The sequence below is a fragment of the Ambystoma mexicanum genome, chromosome 5q (assembly GCF_040938575.1).
Source record: "Ambystoma mexicanum isolate Mex_15411 chromosome 5q, UKY_AmexF1_1, whole genome shotgun sequence".
Taxonomy (NCBI): Eukaryota; Metazoa; Chordata; class Amphibia; order Caudata; family Ambystomatidae; genus Ambystoma; species Ambystoma mexicanum.
The window spans coordinates 246,099,594-246,119,051 of NC_090933.1; the positions used below are offsets into that span (position 1 = coordinate 246,099,594).

General features: G+C 47.3%; 1 protein-coding gene across 15 annotated transcripts in view; it reads right to left on the reverse strand.

The window, feature by feature from the left end:
* Positions 1–19,458, reverse strand: part of PTPRM (protein tyrosine phosphatase receptor type M) — a 2,094,608-nt gene that overhangs the window by 1,660,415 nt on the left and 414,735 nt on the right. For all 15 annotated transcript variants that reach the window (XM_069620757.1, XM_069620755.1, XM_069620756.1 and 12 more), the window contains exon 2: positions 14,981–15,103. In XM_069620757.1, the coding sequence (XP_069476858.1) occupies positions 14,981–15,103 (123 nt within the window). The remainder of the gene's footprint in view (positions 1–14,980; positions 15,104–19,458) is intronic.

The window sequence follows — 19,458 nt, forward strand, 5'->3', positions numbered from 1 at the left end:
CTGCAGCATCCAGTGTTGACAAGGAAAGGGTCAACCTCCTTACCGTTTCCACCCCCAATGTGCCCCCTCTACAAGGAGGACTCCAATGAACAGAAGCAACTAACATCCTAGCTTGTGGCGCATGATGCCATGGATGACCACAGCAACATTTAGACTAGAGCAGGATGCTGTGGAAACAAGTGGCAAATGTGTGTCTCATATTGGGATAATAGATAACTGATACAGAGTGGCAGAACGCATGCCTCCACATGCAAGAAGAACCACGGAATGCCGGGTTTCTCACAATCGGTCGATCAGGAACTTGAGGAGCTGGACATTCAGAAGGGAGTGGGCTGTAGCTGTAGACTGGCACATCCGCAATCAGAGGCCATTGGGGTTGGATACCTCCTCTGAATACAGGGCCGATGTATGTGTTCAAAACAGACACATGCTGTGGTTGGAACAGAGGAGGGGCAGAGCGGAGAATCCAGAATGGGGGGTGAAAACACCCACTTTAAGGGTGCAAAAAGGCGGTGACATGCCCGTCAATTAAATAGTAGTTGCCTCTGTACGCGGGGCGATGCTGAGCTGTGATTGTGAGATACTCGACTCTGCTTAATTACACTGATCTATTCATTGATACATGGGCAGACTTTTTTTGGGGGGACAGTTTGCCCCCCAACTTTCGTGGCACACCATTCTGTCTCATTCACTTGGCAGGGGCCCCTTTCATTTAGATGGCATGCCCACCCCCCCAACATTTTCAGCAAAGTTACTCCACTGCATGGATATAAACGTGTTAAAGAAAAGACCAATTATCAGAATGTGGTTAATGCCACTTTCGATAAAGAGGCCCGCACACACAACTATGTTCACCCAAAATGTGTCTTATATTTCTTTTCCCAACAAAATATCAGCAATAAATTATTAACATATAGCAATACTTCTCATCTGATGTATCGTCTAAACACGTTCTCCCTCCATCTCGATGTAGAGTAAAAAAATGGATGACCTCATTGACCTATGTCACAGCAGATTTGCAAAAATCTCAGCTTTTGTGATGGTCAAGGCACATGGTATTGTCTCCTTTTTGCTATACCCAGCATCCTGTGGCTGTGCTCAACACCAAACTTCAAACTCAACATAGTGGGTCAGGATGGGGGGGTTATATTTTCTGAAGCACCACAAACCTCAGCGGAGAGAGGGGCTTCTGTGTGACTTTGTGCTCTTTGTCGAATATGTGCTTTTATGCTGGTCATGTCAAGACACGAGCTTCCAAAAGCAGACACTGTGCACACAGTACGGGAACTAAACTGCGATATTGGTTTTAACAACATTTCAAACAGTGCGCATATGTGAAAACAAGACGGCGCAGGGATCCACCGGGCACACTATTTTTAGGCAGTACAATAACAAGCATCAGACTGGGCTTACAAAGCAAGGCGCCATCTTGGGGGCACATGAAAGCCAACCTGTTGCTGAAGACTCTGGGTTTGGTCGATTCATTCAAGAGGCTGCATTTTTTAGACCCACCTGGTGTTAAAATGTGTATCTTTGTACAGGTGAAAAGCCCCAGCACAACTGAAATTAGGTATGATTCGACAAATCTACGCACTTTCATAACAGTTGCTTGATGCGGGTCAACCCCGGGTTCAGAGTGACAATCCAGCATCCTGGCAATCTGGGCTCTTACCCTGGGGTTTGGGCACTTGCTCCAAAGTTGGATGATTCTGCACAAAACATGTTACCTCCCACTGCCCTCAGACTGTGAGGATGGGTAATCTCCGCCTCTAACGACTACCCACATTGCAGTGACCCAGTTATAACTGAACCCCATCGTGTTCTATGTATTGAAGTCCCAGCGCTGATATGCCCCGCCCTCAAACTAAACCGTGTATATGTGCTACACACAGTCCTAAAGATAAGGGGTGTATCAGCCACTTTTACTCCCAAAAAACAGCCAAATACACCCCAAAAATTCTAATAGTTAGTAAAAATTCTCAAAACTAACAATAGGAAAGTGACATGTAGGACGGGTGGTCCAGTAGAGAACATAGTACCACAGGGAGAAAAAACTATTATTACTGCCGGAAGTAAACCAGTAACTTTTAATGTGCACGAATAACTAAGTGAAAAGAAATATTATTAACGAGCATTTCCATTTTCCAGTTAAAACATGTTTACTTGCTTATAAAACACTCCCATTGTGAATGGAAAGTACGTTTGTACTCCTTAAAACAATCAGGTTACTGCCAACTTTAAAAAATAGGGAGTAAAATACTCCCACTTCAAAATCATCTCTAGAGCACTGGCTACACATCACATGAAAGAAAATAGTCGGGAGTGTTGAACCTAAGTACTAAGAGCTGCCTGGAAGGACACGAACATTCATCAAGGAAACGTCCAGCAGTGACACTGCCTATCCAATATGCAACCCTAGTATTTTGTAAGCGGACTTATATATTTTTAACCGTGATTGCCTAAACTCATAACAGTGGGGTGAAACAAGAGGCAACCGTGACATCTGTCCTGCCAGATTTTCCGAGCATGGTTTTCTTGCACTAAAGAAGAGTGCTGTTTGGACATGTCGGTGCGGTGTCAGTCAAGAGTATGTGATTGACAGATGGCCCTGCCAAAGGGGCGCTGAGTGCACTGACATTTTGCTCCAGCAAGGACCGCCTCCGCCGGCAATGGGCTTGCATTTTATTTTGACAGAAAGTGAAGGAAAGGTCACGTTCTTTTTCGGGGGAGATGCTAGTTTAATAAGAACGCGTTCCCTTGAATCCCAGGTGCGCATCAACGGAGCTCCGCGGCTCTGGGTGAGCTAGATGTTAATGGGATAAAACGCGCCACGTGCAGGGCCGTCTAGGTGTGCTTAGCTGCCAAGGCAATAGGATTCTCGGCAGCCAAGCTGAGCTGCGGGACACGATGGCTCTCCAGAGGCCCAGCCTTATTCGTGGCGTTCCCGGGTAAGTAGGAACCAGAGTATTCTTAATACACTCTTCAAGGTTAAGGATCCGTTCTAGTGGTAAAATGGGAATTCTGGGGCGCTCCAGATAATTGAGCCGGAACGCCGCTTACTGGAACACTAATCGGGCTAGACTGAGACTAAGAGTGGCAAACTGTGCTTTCAAGTTCAAATGAAAGAGGGGCAGAAGAGCAAAACAAGGAAACGTCACTTCCGGCTGCCAGTAGAGTGGGAGCGAGCAGGTGAGCCATCCACGAACCATCAAGGTTCACACGGGCTCCCCAGCCATCGCGTGGCATCATCTGCTGCTGGGCAACAGATACGACACTCCTGCGACCACTATTTACAAAAATGAGATCACATGAGTCAACACGCAAGTTATACACACAGTGTCATTCAGAAAGACAGAGTTATGGGGCCGGGCAGACCGGCCCCACCTTGGTGAGGGTGCCCTGAGGTGCAGGGCGGCCCAGCAAGGCCATGACGCAGCCGGCGGAGCCGGGCTGCAAGAACACACACAGCCTGTATTAGTGGTGTAGCAACTACAAAGCGGGAAACCGCTTGGCCCTATTATTGATGCGGTCACCTGCACATGTGACCATGCTCACATGACTCAGCACGCACCACATGATGTCGTGCTGAGATCCCAACATCCCATGCCAAGCGTAAAGACAAACAAATGATTAACATTTAAGATGGCATGTGTTACAACACTCACTGAACCCGCTCTGACCGTAGGGGTCGTTAGCAAACATGGTCTACACATATATACATTGGTGGGTGCCACTCCTTTGAAATTTGTGACCATGATCACGTGACCCAGCACGCACCTCGCGCTGTCGTGCTGAGATCACAACAGATACTAGTTGGCTGTCCATGGCGTAACATACGAAAGGTCATTAATGACAATCCCGGTTCACTGTGGCCGGGTGAAATGCAGAACACGTTTTAAACCTCTCTGCCATGCACTGTAGTGTTTAAAGCTGCGGTCCTGGCCATTGCATAAGGAATAGTGTGATTTGTGTGTGCCTGGAAGCTGAAGTAGTTTGGTGTGTGTCTGAAATTTGGAAAGCTGTGGCCTGTTGTCATCCTTTTGCAGTGAGAGTTTGGAAGGAACCCAAGCTAGCAATCCGTCTGGCTGATGGCCCAGGGGAGCTTGGATGAGGACACAAGGTAGGACTCCTGTCTCTATCTGATTCCGAGCGTACAGCCTGCACTCCATCATTGTGTAGTCTCCTGTAAACACACACTCTCCACACGCATTGTTGAGTGGCGGATTGAGTAAACGCATGTGTGAGCGTAAGTGGCAGAAGCTGAAAGATGTGACAGTATGCTGTGGCAAAAGCGGAGTATAAGACTGCCATCTAGAGGTTAACATGTGTTCATGCAAACAACTGACATAGACGTCCTCAGTCTTTTATATAGAGAGACAGATAAGTAGATAGCTTGCTATGTGTTTCGCTCTTAAATAGTAACGTTGGCGATTAATAAAAGGTTTCTTAAAATGTGGGTAGAACTTAGCACTGTTTTTTGAAGCACATCTGCGGTGTAATAGCAGCTGGGTGGAAACCCTTCATCGCTGTGCAGGTGTGATGATTTTAAGAACCTGGTATTTCCAAAACGATATGATGGTTCTGTCACTCGCAAGCAGTGGATGAGACTGTAGTTCTCATTCCAAGCAATGTAACGTGGGGTGGGTGGAAATCACAGGCTTTGGGGTCGCTGTTGATGTATCGCACCAACTCACATTGCATCTGCTTTGTCTATGACTTTTGAGACGCAGATGACCCAAACTACTATATTTATCAACATCACATTTTAAATGAAGAAATTAAAGAACTAGAGAACCACTCAAGGCTTCATGATGAGCAGCTCTGCATACAGAAGCAATTTATCAGCCACTATAACTCCTTAAAAGTAGAGAAATACTCTCAACAAAAAAACTATACATTACTCTCAACCGAAAAGAGGAAACAGACACACAAAGGCCCGGCCCCTGCTTATACCTACACAGCTTCACACGTGTGTCTGTCTCAGTGATATTAGCAGAACAGCACTCCAATATGACAGTCTGGACTGATGAGAACATTTAAGGTGAAAAGGAATCTTTTAATTTGCTAAGATTTTTAGGTACAAATGTGTGTGGATTATAAAAAGAGATTTCATTTAAAGTTCAAATATTTTACAAGCAAAACAATACCCAATTCGGACTAGAAATTGCTTTTTTACTCCCAAAAATTATTTTACCCCCATATTAAAAAAAAAAAAAACAAATAGCAAGAAAACCCTTATCTAGAGCCCTGTCAGAAGTATGTTGATAGCAGTAAACGTGTGGTAGATTAAAAATCTCCTATTGCTGAAATAACAGGACATGTAACAATGAAGTTTGGAAAACAAGGGATATTTATGGCACACGATACAGAGAAAGTTCAGTGTGGGGCAAAAAACATGTTTGCCAAATTAAGTACTTTCTAGGTACCCCATGTGGCAAATATCCCATTTGATCTCTAATCATCATTAAGTCACCTTTAAAATAATTGGTAATACAAATAGCATGTTTTCACCTTTACCATCATACTTGTAATTGGACCCTTACAAATTGCAAGACTTGAGATACTGGGGTCATTACAAGGTTGGAGGTAATGGAAAAACGATGCTGGTAAAGGATTACCGGCATTGCATACCGCTCCGGGCTATTCCGACCTAAGACTCCAGCGGCAAGGGCGTGGGCACGCAGCTCTTCAGGCCGGCAATACCAGCATGCTGCTAATGGAAAGACATCACAAGTCAGGCGGACATGCAAATACCAGCATCATGAAAGCGCTAATAGGGGATACCGGCATGCTGGTAATACCGGCATCACGAACCAACCGTAAAATGCTATGTGCAGTGTTCCCAACAGCCACAGGTGCACACAATCAGCACAGGTGGAGGCAATGGAGTCTGGGCCAGCACAAAAGGAGCACACACACACACCACACCCCTTCCCACACCAAAATGATTCCACTAGTAGTAGCAATAATGAGGCTGGAGGACATGCTTGCATTGCTACAACAAAAACAACAACAACAACAGCAGGCACCACAGAGGAGACGCAGGAGGAGAAGGAGGGTGAGACAGGCCCAGCATGCCCCACCAGTGCAGCCAGTGCTACCACGCAGAGGCAGCCCCCAATCCTTCGCATCAGAGCCAGTCCATTCAACTTAAACCCTGAGCAGATCCACACCCTGCACCGTCTGGACCGGGACACTATCACCACTACTGTGGACATGATGCACAGCAACATGGTCAGCCTCATTGAAATACGCACCGCCATCCCCCTCTACTCAAGGTAGTGTCGGTGCTCCACTTCCTTGCCACAGGCACCTACCAGCACACAGTGGGGCACATGCATGGCATATCACAACCCTGTTTTTCTCGCATGCTGAACCAAGTACTGGATGCCCTCCTGAAGCACACAAGGGACTACATATCCCTACCATGTACTCCCCAGGAGATTTTTGATACAAACGTTGGCTTCCATGCACTGGCAGGCATGCCGAATTGTATAAGTGCCCTCGACTGCACCCACATGGAGTTAGTGGTCGCGCATGCCATGGAGGTGGTGTACCGCAACCACAAGCAATACCACTCCATCAATGTGCAGATGGTATGTGAAGCCAGCAAGATCATCACACATTGTTGTGCCCGATATCCCGGATCAACTCATGACTCAATGGTCCTACGGAACTCCACGCTACATGGAGCGACATGCAGGATGACATGCCTGGCTGCTTGGTAGATTGCATGACAGGCACATGGCAGTGAAATGGGGGGATAGATGCACACACCACCATGGTGTCATTGTTGATGTGACAGCATGATGTGCACATCACAAAACACTGCCCCAAAGCATCCCTAACTGAACATGACAACCAAATCCCATAGCAATGAAGTCAGCTGGACACCTATCACAACATGGCAAACACCCCAAATCCCAAAACACGTCCACCACCCATCATCGTACTTCACCCTCCGTAACATAATCCAGCAACATGCTGCAAATAATCACTATGTAAATATGTCTTCAGCAAATCACCACACAGGACATGTATCCATGGGAGTGCACTGAACAAAATAACCAAGGGAATCCGCAGCTTGTCGCAGGGCCACCACCACCACAGAAGTGCAGCATGTCACAATCGTAATAATCTGCGCTGAATGCCTAATATTGCAGAGCCTAGTGCCAACGCTGCCAGTTAGTAAATCATACAGAACACAACACATCATTAATTAAACACAAACACAGCGGTATGCATCCACAATGAATTAGCAATATCAAGGCAGTGTACATCGTGTATCATCTTGGAGATGCAACCCACACCATAAATCCATGGCATAGAACGCTTTGAGGACATTAAAATTGTGTGCATACAACCAGGGACATGTGCATGTGACCAACGATAATCTGCAGGCATGTGTGACTAGTACAGCTGTCCACCATGAATCGACTAACATATACCTTTTGTTGCCTCTCAATCAGGTGATAGTGGCTATCCCTTGAAGCCGTGGCTCCTCACCCCTGTCCGAAACCCACAGAACAGGCACGAGGAGGACTACATACCCGTACCCGTGTGGTCATCGAGCAGACCTTTGGCCTGTTGAAGGCACGGTTTCGCTGCCTTAGCCGGTCGGCTGGGGCACTCCACTACAGCCATGAGAAGGTGGCCAAGATCATCATGGCATGTGTCATGCTGCACAACATGTGTATCCGACGGAATGTGCCCCTGCCCTCTGACATTGAACTGCAACCACCTGGTGATGATGAAGGGGATGACGAAGATGTGGGTGCACATCATCGCGGTGCCAATGCACAGGAGGGACGTGCGGTGCGTCAGTCAGTGATTGTACAATATTTCTGACACACCTTGGTGCAGAGGCTGACATGAAAGTCAGATAGAGGGCACTGGGTGTGGGAGTGCATGTACAATATGCACTGTTTATCAATAAATGACACATATGCAATAAGGAATGTCCACTCAAGATTTTTTTTTTTCACACAATGGGTGTATTTAACTGTCCAACAAATATTAAAGTGCTGAAACCCTCCAGCCCACACACCCTCACCCCCCCTCCCCCCACAACTCCCCCACACACCCTCATCCCCCATCCCCCTCTCCCCACAATTCCCCCACACACCCTCACCCACAACTCCCCCACACACCCTCACCCCCATCGCCCTCCCCCCACAACTCCCCCACACATGATGTCCAAGCAATTGTCTATTGCCTTCATCAGGCTGCCCCATCTACATCCTGCCACTCCCTGCACCAGGTGGCGGCATGTCCGAGCGGCGCAGTGTGCGCGCCGACCTTCGTAGGGGGCTGGTTTGCGTGGAGCTTGAGGAAGATGGGGTGGCCGCCTGCTCCATTCTGGGGGCTTGACGCTCAGCCTCCATTGACTCAGCAATACAGGTGAGGACCTGCCTCAGGGCAGACACCTCCTCACACAATCTATTTGTGCTTTCCACAATGATCTCCCTCAGGGAGGCAGTGTTGTCGCGCCCCTCCTGCCTTGCTTGGGCACTGTCGGTGACAAACTGTCTCACCAGGGCAGTGAGTTCCTCCTGCCGCTGCGCACCGTGTCCTGCCTGCTGCACCCCCGCCGGTACACCAGTGGAGGCGGAGGGTGCATGTGTTACATGGGCAACTGCATTTGGGTCCTCTATGGGACTCATGGTCCCTTGTATGGACTCACCCCCAGACTGCTCCGGGGTGGTGTTGCGGTATGAGTCGACAGGTGTGAGCTGGGGGGCATGGGGCCGGACTTGGTGTAGCAGGTAGGTCGGAGGAGTCGGCCTCGACAGGTACACACACCTGTCCCTGCACATCGTCATCTGTGAGGGGCGCTGTAGCTGCCGCATCCCCAACAGAGCTGTCCTCTGCAGATTGTGGCCCTTCAACTGTCTCCTCGGCAGGTGCCACAGGTGTTGTGGGTACTGTGGTGATGGGCCTTGGTGGCACCAGTGCAGTGGCACCCAGGGTTGGTTTGGTCTTTGGTGCCTGTCGTGGCTTGTGTGGGGCTTTGGAAGTGGAAGGCATGTTGCCTTCATCCCTGGGCCTCTTCTGGGGTGTATTCGCCTGTGGCGGTGAGTCCCGGTCTTTGCTGTCAGGGTCTGAGCCTGTGGGGGACGAAGAGAGGGACGGCATGAGTGATGGTTTGACAAGCATCATGCAAACATTAGTATCATTGCTCATCTAGACATTAGAGGGGAATAGGCAGTGGAGTTTTGATGATCAAGTTGCTTGCTATATGGGTGGATCATGCAGGCATCCGTCAGGGTCACTCATGTTGGGGCGGCCGTATGCTATGTGACATGCATTTCTGTTGTCGCCTGCATGCAGTGTGACTTATGCCCTTTTCATATTTGTGTGGTGTGTGTCAGGTATGGCATTGCCATGCTGCAGGCATGTGTATGTGTCTGTGCTGCAGACAACAACTAGGCTGGGAATGTGTATGTATTGGGCCATGCCTTGCCTCTTTAGACAGACAAGGTGGACTCTTTGGTGGACTGTCATCAGACTTTGCATTGCAGTGTTTTCTTGGGCTACTCACCTCCCTCCGTCGATGACGTGGTGCCACACTCCATATCGCCCACGCCTTCGATGGCCTCTATGCCAATCATGCTGGCACAGATCTCCTCCGACTGGCTCAGCTTTATTGGTGAGCTTGCTACTCCACCAGTAGCAATGGCCTGGCTCCTGTTTGCGGACAGGATGCTCCTGACTCGCAGGCGCAGGTCATCCCATCTCTTACGGATGTCCTTTGTGGTGCGGGGGGTGTTGCCTACCACGCTGACCCTTTGGGCGAGTAGTTCCCAAATTTCCTTCTTCTTGAGGACTGCCTCCCTCTTGAGGCTGTTTGCTGTCAGCCAGGGTCTCAGCCAACATGGTGAGCTCATCCTCATTAAATCGCTCCTTGCGCTGGCTGAAGGCACCCTTTTTGACTGCCTTGGGCATTATATCATTTTTGGAGGTTGCTCTATGTACTCAGCAATATGCTCCAGGTCCTGGGTGCTGAGGGTGGCAATGGATTGTGTTTTTAAAGATGGCCGCCATGCTCTTTCCCGTTCCTGTGCAATGACGCTACTTCCAGTTCCGCTAATTTACGTGCACCGCTAATAGCGGTCACCGCTAATGCCGTATCCATTGATGCCGGTAATGCTGTCAGCGCTTTCCATGGATGCCGCTAAGGTCCATTTTTTGGACTTTAGCGGCATGCCATTACTGGCATGGCACAAAGCTTGTGCCCGTGAACTCGTAATAGCCCTCTATTAGCGGTCTCTTTACTACACGGACACAGTATTTGCTCCATGCCGCTAAGAACAGTTGCTTACCTTCAAACTCGTAATGAGGCCCACTGAGTCTAATCCAATTGACAAACATTATTTAGACTGAGGAGGAGGGGCAATGCCTATTTGCTTAATATAGACAGGCATCCACTGGACAATCCAGAGCAGTCAGCAGAAAGTGATATGTGGGACAAATTCTGCAGTCGGAGCTGGCTATCATCGGATTTATCTATGACATGGTCTGCATCTTTTTGAAGTGGAATGCCCTCCTGGGTGTTCATGGAGAGGTTTCTGTTGGCGCCTGATCTGTGAGGCAGAGTTTCGCCTTTAGGTTTTCATTTGTTCGAACAACACTAGCTTTGGAGTTCCCCTGCTATCTTGCTGACATCCCAGTTATGTCCAGGTTTACTGGGCCTTTTTGAAACCACTTTTCATTCAGCGTGCCTACACGACCATTCGCAAATGGTCGAGGCTGAAGTTGTTTAGTTGGGAAAGGCCAAGCTCTAATTGGTTTCATCACGCAACAAGGTGGAGAAACCGACAGAGTTATAGCCCTGCTTTAAAATCACAAATCATGTTATACCAGCACTGCCAGAAGTGAATAAACCTGTGATCAGTTTTCCACTCCACAATTGTTACTGAGTCTCATAGCATGCAGTTGCCCCATTATCAGCTGAGCAGGACTGAACCACAACATCAAGAGCAACTACTGCTTCTAAAGTTGCCCAATGCAACTCTACTCGTGAAAACGAAACTCGAAAGAGGATCATTGCATCTGCCATCAAGCGAAACTCGAAAGAGGATCATTACATTTGACATAAGGCGAAACTCGAAAGAGGATCAATGCATCTGCAATCATGCGAAACTCGAAAGAGGATCAATGCATCTGCAATCATGCGAAACTCGAAAGAGGATCAATGCATCTGCAATCAGGCGAAACTCGAAAGAGGATCATTGCATCTGCTATCAGGCAAAACTCAAACGAGGATCATTGCATCTGCCATCAGGCAAAACTCGAACGAGGATCATTGCCTCTGCCATCAAGCAAAACTCGAACGAGGATCATTGCATCTGCCATCAGGCAAAACTCGAACGAGGATCATTGCCTCTGCCATCAAGCAAAACTCGAACGAGTATCATTGCCTCTGCCATCAAGCAAAACTCGAACGAGGATCATTGCCTCTGCCATCAGGCAAAACTCGAACGAGGATCATTGCATCTGCCATCAGGCAAAACTCGAACGAGGATCATTGCATCTGCCATCAGGCGAAATTCGAAAGAGGATCATTGCATCTCCCATCAGGCAAAACTCGAACGAGGAACATTGCATCTGCCATCAGGCGAAACTCGAAAGAGGATCACTGTCTCTAGGTCTTACAGAACTCTGCTTCAAAAGGATATAGAGCCTCTATAGTCAACTACTGCCAAGCCCTGTGAACAAGCAAAACGCCAGAAGATGATCATCGTCTCTAGATCTTTCAGGACTCTATTTCAAGAGCAATTACTGCTGCTGAAGTTGACTACTGCAATGATCTGTTAACAAGCAAACTCAGGAATATGGTCATTGTGTCTGGGTCTTCCAGAGTTCAGCACCAAGAGCAATAACTACCTCTGAAAATCAACTCCTGCAACATTCTCTGTTAGCAGGTGAAACTCCGGAAAAGAATCATTGTCTATGGGTTTTACAGAACTTAGCTTCAATAGAAATTACCAGGACTTCCAAAACTACTAATTTTTCTATTACACTGTTTGGCAAGTGGGAGAGCACTACATTGAAATCACTATGCTTATTTCACAAAGATAGGGAAGAGTAGGCTTCCACTTCATAAAATATGTATGTACTCGCTGGGCCATGCTTAATAAGGACATGGGTGCCCCATGCAACACAGAATGCAATACAAAGAAATGTGGAAGGTAGTTCTTTAAATGCTCTGTTGCTATTGCACATGTGGCAGGCATTGTTAAATGATTTATCAGCTAGGGTAGTATTTGCCACGATTTCCTTGTTTTCACTTTGTTTGTTTTATTGTACTTTTACAGTTAATATTTTTTTGTTATGATTTAATTTATACTCTGTTTTTTAGATGCCTATATTTTTCTTTAATCAGTCCTGTGTCGCCTGCGAGGGTCAGGGAACACTTTCCTTAAGCATGATATACATACATTGAATGACTTTATTCCTGAATACCAAACACAAATGGCCCTCCTATTAGTATAGAAACCAAGTCATTTCCGTGAAGAAGGAGCCACAGAAGACATGAGGCAGGAAGGAGCTGACCACCTTTATTTAGAATGTAAAATGTGTGTGGGAGGAACTCCTATGGGGCTTCGGATAAACACTACTTAAACTGTCAGAAAAGGTTCTCCTCAAATGGTATAAGGGCTAATTATGCAAGGGGCCTGTGGACTTCACCATCACAGCTCAAACACTATCTTCATGAATGGAAAGTGCATCTAAATATTGTATGAGTCTTCAGCACACTGCTTCATGTTTAGATTTGGCCCAGTTGGCTCCAAAACAACAACATTATAGACAATTAAAGGACTGAGTCACTGGTATAAGTTGGCAGCCCTGCTACTCAGGATAGTTCCTGCAGATCCTCCAACCGACCCACAAAGTCCAGAAATGCCCTCTCTTCCTCATGTCTAATGTGTAAAGCTTCTTATCGCATCAGAAAACACCCAATTCCCCAAAACTCAAGGGTTTGCCGAAAGTGACTTCACATTCCCAATGGGGCTACAGGAAGTGAGAGCACATGACTTTTGATATCAGTGACATCACAGGAAGTGGGCCCCAGATGTTTGACCCCGATAACAACACAAAGAGTGAGATCACTGATGTAAGCAGAAACAATACGTCTAATAATAATAAAACAAGAAACAACTACTAAAAAAGAAAAGAGGCTACTTTAGCCACCTGCCATATTATAACTAAGGTGCTGACTTGGTATGCCATAGATCCAGTCATGATATGCAAGGGATACACTCAACAGAACCAACATGGAGCACGGGCCTGGACTTCATATAATAGTACAGGCTCATGTGGAAAGTTAATGCCTTATTATGCCATTGGCAGCCTCAAAATGGCAGGTGCTGTAGCACTTACTAAGAGATGTTTTGTAGCTGTAATATTTCCCCAGTGAGAGCTGGAACCCAGCAATGTGGCAGAAAAGTGAGGAAAATTGTTCAATTCAATTTGTCCATATTAAAAATAATATTAAATAAATCGACGTGCTGGCTTAATGCGACTAATCTTCGATCTTCCAGATCAGCAATGTCAGCAAATGAGAATTATTCATACCACATTTTGCCTATTTAGACCCTTCCCAGAATTAGTCCACTCCCAGCATCTCACAACAATCACAGCTTTTGTGCTATGTGGCTGGGAAGTGCAAAGTAAACGTTAACTGGGTCTCCTACTCTACTGGCACAGGTGACTTTGAAGGTTACAGAATTTAGCAGCTCGCCTGCTTTCCAGCCACCTATGCAGGGCCCATGCTTTTTAAGCTTTGAAGAGCCTCCACTTGATCCTAGAGTCAAGGAAGCGTTTTATAGGATCCATCCCATTCCACGTGATGGCCTTTCCCTTTCCGATTGGGAAACTACTCCAAAAAAGGGCCCACCCTGGCTCTCCCCTGGTCTCTCCAGGTAGCAATACATCAGAAACACAAAACTGAACAGGGTGAGTGCAGATGAATATAAACATGATTGGGAAGCTGCCTCTGTACTGTGCGGTCTGATCACTGAACTCATCTAATGCTTTCTTTGGATTACCCCCAAATGTTTTAAATCCTGCTTGGCGGTCCTGCCAAACTCTGCTCACTGAATGGCCAAGAATCAGGAACTCCCCACCATTCTTTTGACAGGTAAGTGGAGACAACAATATATTTAGAACACGGCTGAGGCCTTCTTGTGTGTTTACTCAAAGTATCCCCATTCACATCTCACTCCCGTCCATTTCTTGGTGTAAAGAGGCCACTCTTTTGTCATAATGTGCTTGGCAGGTTTGAAACAAATACAGTGAACATAAAGACAAACGGGCAAAAGAAAACTGCATTATAACAATTTTGAGCACACCCTACAGTTATTGAGAGGGGTGTAAGGTCCCACCGTGAGCCCATTGTCAGATATGCAAACATTTGAAGGGATTGCCCAGTAATGGTCAAAATAGCTTTGAACATCTGCCAATGCAAATGGTTCTCATTGATGCACCGTTCAATTACCAAAGAGCCAGCACTTGGGAAAGAGCCAGGCCTTGGTAAAGAGCTAGGCCTTGGGAAAGAGCCAGGATTTAAGGCTTTTTCCAAAACCCATTTAGCTTCACCGATGGACAGCACATGCAAGAAGAGAGTTCCGTCATGGCATGAGCTAAACTAGAAACACAATGGCCTACATTCCACGTACAATTCATCAAAGCTTTGCAAAATTGCCAAAATGGACCATCAAAAATACCTGTGATTTAAAAAAATACAATGCACACGCATCATTTCAGAATGCAACCAGTCTAACGAAGCAAAGATAACAATTACAAGCAAACTACAGAGAACCAGAGGACTATGCATTGACCTTCACTGCTTTGCTGGAAGGAAACCTAATGCTAACATGTCTGAGGCAATAGGATTTTAAAAGATTCATCCTGCAAAATAGGACACACTAAGCCATCGCAACCTTCTTCAGAAGGAGAAGAGAGATTTGGAACGAACCTGACGGCATCCATTGGTCTGCGGAGGGCCTCAGAAGTGTGTTCACTTGTTCCCAATTCAGGTCATCCTCGTCCGACTGACTGTAGCCACAAGACTCGTACGGCTCATCAAACGAGCAGCCTCCTGCAGCAGGGAAACAGAGGGAGAGCGGTGATCAGACCAGAGGACAGTCACTTGACAGGTTCACAAGTGCGGCCCTGCAACAGTCACTGCAAGACAGATGTGCATCAGCAAAGTACACACATCGTAAGAAGAAACAATCACTTCGTTGTGTTTACAACTTGCATGCATGCATCCCAAGAGCGTACAAGGCACTGCACAATGTAAGTGGCATCGAACATTTGGAAATGTTAAACAAACCCCACCCAACCATGAAATACATGTATGACCATACAAAACTGTATTTGCTAAAAGGTTTGACTTCATAAGGGGCTTGGGCTAAGCCACTATACAATGAGGTTTTCAGTAGCCAACCAGTAGGTAAGGTTTGTGACAGTGTCTATGAAGAGCTTGCTACAGTATGAATGCATCTTTCAAAGCATCTACTCCGGGCTTCCGCTCATTCAGAGGGCTGTGATGAAGCAAGAGCCGGCGGGAGGAAATAGGAGCCTGGGAAGAAAGGTAGCATAACATAATTGGTGTACTGGTAAAGCACACATTCACCCCTAAACTGGCATCTTGGCACCAACAACATATGTTTACTGTTACCCAACTTAATGGTACTCATTTTATCGACTTCGGAAGGAGGAAGGACAGAGTGTACCTGCTGGAATTCGAGCCTGTGACCATGAGGTCAAACACAGGCCCTGTGGTGGATGCATTAGTCCACTGAGCCACAGATCCGGCCAGGAGGGCAAGTGGAGGAGGGAGGTGAGGTTATAAACTAAATCAGTGGTGGCCATGAAAAGAAACCGCCAACACTGAGTACGGCCTAAATGGCGAGCAGGGAACTAGTATAGAGAGTTCCCAGGTATGCACTTCTCTCCCTCTTCCCCCAAGTGTGTTGGCAAACAGGCCGTCTCTGTTCCTTGGTTCTCTCCAAGATGGATACATCTATCAGAGATCAAAGAGCTATCGTGAGTGAGAAGAAGAGCTGGGGGAGACAGCCAAGAGCACACCCCTTCCCATTCCAAGGATGGCGAAGTTTGTGGGAGGGCAAGGAGATCAGGGTTTCATAGAGGTGCCTTACAAGACACTGGTCTAAAAGAATGCCAAACGCGGAATTAAGAGAGACAGTGCCACCTTTCTGACTTTCCTCAACTTTGTAATGGCACTTTCAGCCAAACTGAGCAACAAAAAAATTGGGACATGTTCACTTATCTCTCTAGATTACCAGAAGTTAAGCCGCCTCAGAGTTTTTAGAGCGCTGCCCCCTTCTAGCAGCCCATGCACAATGTATGTTGGGAGCGATGGTGTGACATCCCGCAGGGGGGCCATCAGGGGCCTGTGACCTGCCAGGCACATAGTTTGGTGCTTGGAAGCCGCAGACCATATCAGAATATGGGGAGTTCAGGTTTGGAACCCCATCAAGTGCAGAAAGGTGTGTACTGAGGCACGAGTTTAAAGCTCTCTTAGCCTTCAATGGCACTTGCAGAGGCGGAAAATATTGTTTCCTGTAACAGGAGGTCGAGCAGTGGAGCAGCGCGAGGGACAGAGAGAAAAACATATATGTATATTTCTTTAAAACATGTTTGGGTTTTTGAGACTGTATCCTTGTACATGCATAGATGTGTCTGTGGGGAGGGTTTGGGGGCACTGAGAGCAACATGAGGCTTAACTGGGGCAATGCCGGCATATACTGTTGAGAAAGACAGCATGATTTGCTTTGGCCACTAGTAGCATGACAGGGGTTGCAGCATTGTGGGGGATATATTGCTAACAGACTTCCTGATCTGCTTTGGGCAAAGCAGCATGACCATGTGTTTTACTTGGCAATCCTGGCCAGTATTGTTGAGCCAAACCTCAAGATCTTTTTTGGCACAACCAGCATGAAAGGGAGGCATCGCTGGCATGTATTGTTCATAGGCTTTGACATGCCGCCAGATCTGTTTTAGGTACAGTTTGCATTAAAAGGAAGACAGCACAGGCATAAGGAGTTGAGGCACCACTCGCCTGGGTACTGTGATAGACTTGGCATCTATTCGAGTACTCTACGGGTTCCCCACCAGGACCTACTATACATTTGAAAAATGCACCATTTCTACCCATTATTTTAAAATTGTTCTTGGGGGGAGAAAACACCCCCCCTACCAACCCCTTATCCACCCAGGGGCTATTCAGGTTGTCTCTCAATGCTTGCACCAGTGCTGGAAGTACATTCATGCCCTTCCAGTTGAAAGGTTCACCAGCTGCCATTGCTGCCGCTCTCAGCAGGAGGCCAGGGGTCCACCTAGCCCCCCAAGAACCTAGCAGGCAGCAGACACTAGGAGGTCTTGAGTGCTGTGGGACTACCCCACTCTTTCACTCAGCCACAGACTGCATTCTAAGAACACGAGATCCAGAAATAAAAATGTATAGGCAAGAAATCACAGAGACCAAGAAGGCATTATTATCCACCCCTTATCTTAAGATGGGGAAAAAGAGTAAGAGTCATCACCAAGATGGAGAAAACTAAACATCACAATACAGGAGGACCATTAATGACTCCCGGGGTAGGTAGCTCCACAGATTGCCACCTGGAGGCCTGTTAACAACACACTGAGCCTCTGTAAGCAAACAAATACTGAAAACACAACAGCAGGGTGCAGACACAAACTACAGTACTAGCAAAAAGAGTGGGCAGTAAGGGTCTCCGCAACCACTGGAATCTGTGGATTGATTTACATGTAGGGCAGTAAAAGATCTAAAGACCCGGCTAGTCTGCTCAGTTTCCCACCTTCTCCCGAATTTTAGAACTTGGAGTCCCTAAAAGGCGCAGGGAGAAAAACAGGAGAAGTTATGAAGAAGAGATAGAACATTCAAAATACAAAAATAGAACCATAGGGTAAGCAAGGTAGTGCTGGGGGGCAGCCGCTCCCCCTTGTGCTTCCATGGTGCCCAGTGCACCCTTCAGCCTCCCACTGGTGCTCTATTAGCTGCCCCCATCCCTTGCACCAAAAGCTGCCTCTGCTACTGGGGGCAAACAGAACCTCCTGAAAGACAAAGTGGAATGCAAAGGAGTGTAAACACCTCTTCCAATAGCAGCCTTGGCACATAGTCAAGGTTGGGACTTGTGAGGCGTGGTGGCGAGCCGAAAGGGGGAAGACACCAGGGGGATGTGAAGAGCAACTGTGCGCCGGGTGGTGCAAGGACGTCCTTTTCAGGCCTCGCCACCCAGCGCCGGAAGCGTTCGGTCCAGGGGTCCCGGCAGGGTAAAAAGAGTGAGAGTGGCTGGGGCCCTCCCTTTCTTTTTCCCCCATCCAAGATCAGCCCAGAAGAGATAGTGAGGCTTAGTTTGCTAATTTCCCCACCTCCCTCCCTGTAGGTTGGAGTTCTGGGGGTGTTTTGCGGTAGGTTGGGGCACATTGCATTGAATCGAGTCATGAGAAAAACAACTGGGGTCACAGGAAGAGAGATTTATTGCTGACTTATGTTATGGTCAAGGCACAACACAAAACAGTGAGGTGTCATGCCAGGCGCTCATTGAGCAGTCCTCACCGGTGCGGGTAATGGGGGAACGGAACTGGAGGTCTGGTCGGTTTCCGGGGTCACCTATAAACCCCTGGCCCATTCCCCGGAACGTGGGAGGCGGGGTGTCCATGGCCACGCCCCACATTCAAGTTGGTGTTTGATGATGTAACAATTCATATGATGTCATTCAAGTATGGTCTTGTCGCATTTTGGTGATTAAAGGTCATAAATGTAGCCTATGGCTTCCAAACAATATCTGTGTCTGGTGTTTCTCACTGGCCCTGCCACCTACGCCGCCCACCTCCAGACTCCCCAAAGTTAACAGCGCTATAATGAGAGGTAGTACTGCCGGGATTAAAGCATGCAACCCACAGGCTGGGCCCAGGAGTGAGGTGAGCTCTGACCTCGCTTCACTATCTGACACAGTACTACCACACGTTTTAGTGTCTTTTCGCTAACATGTATTGATAGTCAACTGTGGTCCAATTATCCACAATACTGTGCACGCATTTTTCCACAGCATAACGCATGATTCTAAATCTGGCAGCTGCCGATGGAGAGGACTTTACGTTGTGTGTTTTTAACATTTGCGGGCCACTAAATAGGAGTAAGTGGAACGTGATTCAAAAATGATATAGAAAACCCATATTAGAGGTATCTTTGTCCCCAGAAAAAAGAAACGCATAGAGAAAACACAGGCATATACCCAAGTAAGGGCTTACACACCAAAGAGAGACGTGTACAAACAGGAGAGATACATACACCCAGGAGCGACATATACGAAAGAGGGACATGGAAATGTACACACAGCAGGACATGTTCACCGAGATGAGCCACATACAAGGTTAAGAGACATATACACCAAGTAG